The 7,484-nt window shown below is 34.6% G+C and overlaps 1 protein-coding gene and 1 pseudogene across 1 annotated transcript; both read left to right on the top strand.

The window, feature by feature from the left end:
- Positions 1-1,508: 1,508 nt before the first annotated feature.
- LOC140049256 (lengsin-like) lies at positions 1,509-4,737 on the top strand (annotated as a pseudogene).
- Positions 4,738-5,747: 1,010 nt separating this feature from the next.
- Positions 5,748-7,407, top strand: LOC140049255 (lengsin-like). The gene has a single exon (XM_072094101.1). The coding sequence runs from the start codon at positions 5,748-5,750 to the stop codon at positions 7,101-7,103; it is 1,356 nt and encodes a 451-aa protein (XP_071950202.1). The 3' UTR covers positions 7,104-7,407.
- Positions 7,408-7,484: the final 77 nt, after the last annotated feature.

The following is a 7,484-nucleotide window of genomic DNA, read 5'->3' as shown; positions in this document are numbered from 1 at the left end:
TAGCGGTGTTCTTTGTACGATTCGTTCGTGCCCAAGCAGCTCGCGTCAATATCATGTTACATCCTGGGACCAAAAATTCGTATTATTTTACAGGTGAAAATCGGCAACCAATTCATTTGTTTAACAATAAGGTATGAGTTATTCACGAACGAGTTTACGAATTTTTCAATTTACAAACAACCTTTTGTATTGTGGGGCACGTATTTGGAGGATTTTCAGAGATGAGGGTGTGGTGAGGTATTGGGGATGTCGGGGATGGGGGTTCGCAGTCAGTTAAGGGGGAGGGGGGGGGGGTTCGCTGTAAAGGGAGGTACCCCCCTGGCTACGGGCCTGGAGTAGTAATACAATACTTGTGTTATGTACTGAACTGTGTAATTGAATTAGTGTCATGTTATTGAAAACACCTAATATAATACTGTAACATACATGTCTGAACAACACCCCTGGATGACTTGTTTTGACATATTCTTGTCTGGCTGCAGACTATTAGTATTAATAATAACATTAGACTTAGACAATCATAAGTGATCTGGTATTTATTGTCTATCTCCTGGTTCTTTCTCTGCAGTCTCTCCTGAGTGAGAGTCAAAGTGAGAGTGTTTTTTTTTTGTCTTGTGTGAGTTCTTCTCACGTTTATTTAAATTCTCATTTATATACATATAAGTACATTTGTGACAATTAAAAGTAAGTGTTTAGAGTAGTTAAAATACCGGTATATTTACATAATAAGATGCCAGAATTCAGTATTAACCATATATTTTCTCATTTAAAATTTTAGATACGATGTTAATTAAAATGTAGAAATGAAAAATGGCGGTAAAATACATGATTAAAATTTTCTTGTTAAACTATCTTATTTGTGTTCTTATTTGTGTTCGAGTAGAGAGGCTATAAACTCAGGGGAGGAAAATGTAGTATCCTCCCTTTTCACCAAGATAAGATGGATGGAATGAAAAAAAGAGGAATGCAATAGGTTGAAAGTTAGTTATTTAGAATGATAGCATGAAATGGTATATTTAATGGAAACCGTAAGGTTAGAGTCCATACACTGTGCAAGTCCAAGATGCAATTTTGGCTCTGTGTGTATGTGAGACGCTTCATACCCGATGTCATCTTAGTACAACTACTACTTACAATTTGTATTTACGGTATAACATATTGCAAATATATAAAAATATATAGAAGTATATATATTGAACAAATACACATACCTATAGATTAAATTGACATGTATACGATATAAAATATTGCAAATATAGAAAAATATATATGTTAAACAAATACCAATACATACAGATTATATTGACATGCTACATGTATTTGAACTATTGTCATCTTAAAAAGGTATATATGATGCCTATAAACAGACACCATCCAGGGCAGTCAGCCAGACAAGAATATATCAAAACAAGTCATCCAGGGGTGTTGTTCAGACATGTATGTTACAGTATTATATTAGGTGTTTTCAATAACATGACATTAGGAGCATACAAATTGTTATTATAGGTAACTTCTAATCAAGTCAGACTTTTTCTTCGGCAAACCGGACCGTGACGTATCGTGACGATACATTCGATTTAAAAAGGGCCTGCTCATTGCTATGACAACTTTAAGTCAGTACATGTACTGTAGGCATATTTGTTTATTTTCATGATTTTGTTTTTGAAATGTATAACTATTTTTATAGATTGAGGTATGTGTATGAATATTGGTTGTCTCTCTCGGATCCGATCAAATCACGCAGCGTGGTCCAGACCCTAAAAATTGGCGATTGTTGTCTAGCTTTAACCGTTCTTAATGTCTTTCCCCAGTGCTCCTTTATTATGCATCACTGAAATAAATAAATGAATAAATAATGATGTGCTGAACCTAACTAACTCTTAATCATATCCTTTGTATTGAATGGTGCCAACATTTAGAGTTCCTTGTTCTCTGAATCCGCCTAGATAGTAGTTCACTTCCAGATTTCTTTAAGTTTAGACAGCGCCTGTAGTTGAATTTAATTTGAATTGATAAAACAAAATGTCTTACAATGTTATGGTTATGTTAAAGACAATAATGTTTATATTCATGATTGGTTCTTATCTCCCTTAATAGATTGGTAAACTAGAAGAAATTTTACATCAACTTGAAAAGGAGAAAATAGAGATTGTTCGTTTCGAAAAAAATCTGGTATGTTCGGTATCTCTTGATCCAAATTAATTCCAGCCACTCACTTTAAGTCGACGGCAGAGAAAGGTCTATGCTTCCGTCTGGGATATCTAGGGATGGATTCCTTGGCCAATATAGTCGAAGGATCGGGCTACAACGAAGGCAAGTACCGAAACTACCCAGATGCGGTTATGTTTCCAGATCTTGACACTTTTAGAGTGATCCCGTGGTGGGATAATACTGCTAGAGTCTTGACAGAACCAACGTTTGAAGGAAAAGAAGTGACTGCACATCCAAGAACTCTTGCCAGAAAACAAGTAGAAAAACTGAAGCAGTTTGGTTATAGTCTGTTTTCATCTCATGAATATGAATTTTATGTCGTTGATGCAGCCACAATGAAGCCAGTGACGAATGATTGTAACTTAAGATCGACTCTTATAATGTACGAATATGCTCCATTTATCCATCAATTAGTCAGAGATCTGCCTAAAGTTGGCATTCATCTTGAATGTCTGGAAAATGAAAAAGGACCTGGACACCACGAGATAACGTACAAACCATCGTTTGGAATCAAAGCTGCGGATGACGCTTTTACCCACAAATGTTCTGTTAAAGAGATCGCAAAGTAACATGGTTTGACAGCCTCCTTTATGAGTAAACCATATTTGGGTAAAAGTGGTTCCTCGTGTCATTATAATCATTCGTTATGGGATGCAGCTGGGAAAAAAGATGTTTCATTTGATGCCAACTCGTCTGATGGCCTATCCGATGTTACGAAGCACTGGTTAGCAGGGTTGATCCATCACACACCAGCATTGAGTCTTTTTATGGGACCTACCACAAACTATAGAAAGCAATACACACCTTACACGTTCGCGCCAATAAATGCTACTTGGGGTTTTGACAGCAGGTCATGCGCATTCCGCTTGAAGGTCAATGGAGAAAGCGGTACATACATTGAGAATCGTATGGGAGGTGCAGGTTCAAATCCGTACTTGGTACTAGCTGCCACAATTGCTGCAGGAATGGATGGTGTCAAAAATAAACTACCGCTCCCGGATGATATCACAGGATGTGCATACGTGAAGGATGACATTCCTGCATCTACGCAAGAGATACCAATAACCATGGAAAACGCGATTGAAGCATTCTTAAAAGACGAGGTCATTCGGAGTGCATTCGGTGAAGATTTCACCAAGTGTTTCGTTGCCATTAAAAAACATGAAATAAGGCTAACAAATCAACAAGCTGGTGTTGGTATCGAGAACGTACGCAAATGGGATGCGTTCTTAAAAGACAAGGTTATTCGGAATGCTTACGGTGAAGATTTCACCAAGTGTTTCGATGCCATTAAGGAACAGGAGATAAGTCTTGCTAATCAACAAGCTGGTGTTAGTATTGAAGATAGGAATTCCAACAATACTTTAAATACATGTAACCTTCTTGAAATAATAATTCATTTGGATCCTAAAATTTGAGTAAAGTACTTACTACGACGTCCATATACATCTAAAACATTGAGGTAGATATAACTACTACATAGGTTGTTCCATGTAATTATTGATAATGTAATAAAATTCCCTAACCTGAATCTAGCAGAACCTGGCTGATGGATCCAAAATTATAGTGATTTCATCGTCTTTCATGAGTATTGTATTCCAATTTGCTAAAGAAAAAACCCAAAAAATGATGAGATTTTGAATTAGATTTGTTATTGTGTTATACATTTCGTGCTCGAACAAACTGCTAGTTTGAAACGAAAGGTTTTCCAAAGTTTGTTTGACTATAGTTGATGAACTGGAAAATTGCAGAAACCTAGGTCTATACACACTGCATTAGCAATCTTTACCAAATTGTTGTTAGTAAACTTGAGTTTGGAGAAACTACAAAAGTTTGCTAGTTTAGACTTCTGTGGACGAAGTCAACTTTCCGATGTCAACATGTGAATTGGTCTACATTTATAAAGCAAACACCAATTGTGGAAATTAGTGTTGACAGTTGAAAAACTGCAAACCGTAAAACCATAATTTGAAGTTAGATAGTCTACACCAAACATTAGTTTGTTGATAAACTTTGATAAACTGTTAGCTATATGTACGTATAACTTCTGGTTTGCTGATGATCGGCGAATGAAATAACTTTTATGGCATACACTATTTCCAAAGGTATTTATTAGGAGGAAATGTATAAGTTTTATCAAAAATTGTAAGGTACATATTTGAAAGACCAATATTATTATATTAAATTACACCTGGTTTTAGCTAATTCTTGTGAATCATAGTAGCCTTGTAACTTTTAAATGAGCTGCTCATCAACGTTGTTCTCATCTCGTTGAGTTTTCAAAAAGACGTGTATTCTGTATTCGGAAAAATGTCTACGCGAGTGTGGGTCCAAAGAAGACTGCTTAAGCAATCTTTAAAAATATGTAAACAAAACATATTTTTCCAAATACAATCATAATGAGCCGTGATTAGATTTTTATTTGTTAAATGAAATATCTAAAACATTTATGATTTTTTTATGATTTTTTTATGATTATTTATTTATAGATTTGTCATGCAGTTGCTTTTTTGTTAGTTTGTTTTGTTTAGGGGTTGGTATTTGACAAGTTCTTTTACTTCTTTTTCCGATCCCTGAAACAGTGCTTATTTATTGTTACCAGTTAAGTTAAATGTATGTTTTATTTTTTTAAGTGTTTATAAATAAATAAATGAATTAAAAAACAATTACTTAGATTCATATTACTTAATATTTAAATTATAATCGAATACAAATTGGAAATTTATCAATTTGTTAAAACCCGATTTTACAAACCCACCAAGATTATTGAAAAACAATATTCAAAATCATATAATTTATTCGATTAATTGTTCGCCAATTTATAGCGTGTGAATTCTGCATATGTCCGGTTCTAATCGGCTACCTTTTAATTGCCAAATGCTTATTCTGAATAATAAATAATTATTACGGTAAAACAATTAACTTGCTTTAATTATTGTCTATTTCCGTAAAATATATATTAAACAGGCGACCATCACGTTTATCGTACACATGCGTGTATAGTGTCTATATAAATAAGATTTTGTTGTCGTTATTGTCTCTTAAAACTGCATGATGACTACCTCGTGATTATTTTATAGTTAAGTAATAATTGTTTAGTTTATTTCTAAACCTTCACTTCTGATCTAAGAAATTAGACAAGAGCAGGTAAAATTTTTTACAGCGATATCACGGATTGTTTGTGGAGAAGTCGTTTTCCAACATTTTGGTACCTTTTCAGGTAAACATATTCACGATTTATAATTTACATTGTTTGTAGCTTTTAATGTTTAAGTTATAAAGTTTAACTTACTTGATTCTGAACGGATTAATCCCACATTTTAATACTTATTGCAACTTGTTTACTCTAAAAGTAAGCCAAGCTTTTCATAATAAAAACTGTTAGAACAAACACTTTTTATATAGTGTATATATATATATATATATATATATATATATATATATATATATATATATATATATATAATATATTATTAAATATTATTTTTGTTTATTGTTTCTTAGGTTATCCATATATATTTTCATAGATTGTTAAAATGGAAGAAATTTTAAATCAACTTGAAAAGGAAAATGTAGAGGTTGTTCGTTTTGAAAATTCTGATATGTTTGGTATCTCTCGATCCAAGTTAATCCCAGCTCGTCACTTTAGATCTAAGGCCGAGAAAGGTGTAGGCTTCCGTCTGGGGTATCTAGGAATGGATTCCTTGGCAAATATAGTCGAAGGATCGGGCTATAACAACGATGGGAAGTACCGACATTACCCAGATGCGATTTTGTTTCCAGACCTCGACACTTTTAGAGTGATCCCTTGGTGGGATAATACTGCTAGAATTCTGGCAGAACCAACGTTTGAAGGAAAAGAAGTGACTGCACATCCAAGAACTCTTGCCAGAAAACAAATAGAAGAACTAAAGAAGTTGGGTTATAGTCTGCTTTCATCTCATGAATATGAATTTTATGTCGTTGATGCAGCCACAATGAAGCCAGTGACTGATGATTATAACATACGATCGACTATTAGAATGTATGAATGTGCTCCCTTCGTCCATCAATTAGTTAGAGATCTGCCAAAAGTTGGCCTTGATCTTGAATGTATAGAAAATGAATATGGACCTGGACAACACGAGATAACGTACAAACCATCGTTTGGAATCAAAGCTGCGGATGACGCTTTTACATTTAAATGCTCTGTTAAAGAGATAGCCAAGCAACATGGTTTGATGGCTTCTTTTATGACTAAGCCACATTGGGGTAAAAGTGGTTCTTCGTGCCATTATAATCATTCGTTATGGGATGTAGCGGGTAAGAAAGGCGTTACGTTTGACGCCAACTCGTCTGATGGCCTATCTGATGTTATGAAGCACTGGTTAGCAGGATTGATCCATCACACACCAGCATTGAGTCTTCTTATGGGACCTACCACAAACTGTAGAAAGCGATACGCGCCTTATACGTTCGCGCCAATAAATGCTACTTGGGGTTTTGACAACAGGTCATGCGCATTCCGCTTGAAGGTCAATGGAGAAAGCGGTACATACATTGAGAATCGTATTGGAGGTGCAGGTTCAAATCCGTACTTGGTACTAGCCGCAACAATTGCTGCAGGAATGGATGGTATAATAAACAAACTACCATTACCTAATGACATCACAGGATGTGCATACGTAGAGGATGATGTTCCTCCATCTACGCAGGCAATACCAATAACCATGCAAACCGCGATTGATGCGTTCTTAAAAGATAAGGTTATTCGGAATGCTTTCGGTGAAGATTTCACCAAGTGTTTTGTTGCCATTAAAGAACATGAAATAAGGCTAGCCAATCAGCAAGCTGGTGTAGGTATCGAAAACCTGAACAAGTGGGAAATCCAACAATATTTTAAGTACATATGATATGTGATATTTATATATTTAATCTCAGTAATTGATTATTTTATTTAACCATTAGGCCCTAATCGACTTTTCTTTATTTTATTTTTTGTAAATCGACTATTTAATTAATACACAAGTATCACATCCAAATGCCAACTTCAAGTCAATGGCTACCAAATGTATTTGTGAGACGGTTATTTGAACCAGTACCAGTACCAGTACTGCGGGATAATTCTGATGGTAAAAGAAGATTTTTGATGTAGGCCTATAATTATGAGACAGTATAAAACAATTTATTATGATGTGATATTGTAAAAACAATTTATTATGATGTAATAAATAAACAATGGTTAAGACAGAAAATGATTTGTCTCTCACTCATTTTTGTACGAGTGATGGAAA

This window comes from Antedon mediterranea, chromosome 5 (genome assembly GCF_964355755.1).
Source record: "Antedon mediterranea chromosome 5, ecAntMedi1.1, whole genome shotgun sequence".
Classification (NCBI taxonomy): Eukaryota; Metazoa; Echinodermata; class Crinoidea; order Comatulida; family Antedonidae; genus Antedon; species Antedon mediterranea.
The sequence above is the reverse complement of the archived record's forward strand: the minus strand, read 5'-3'. Positions and strand labels throughout refer to the sequence as shown.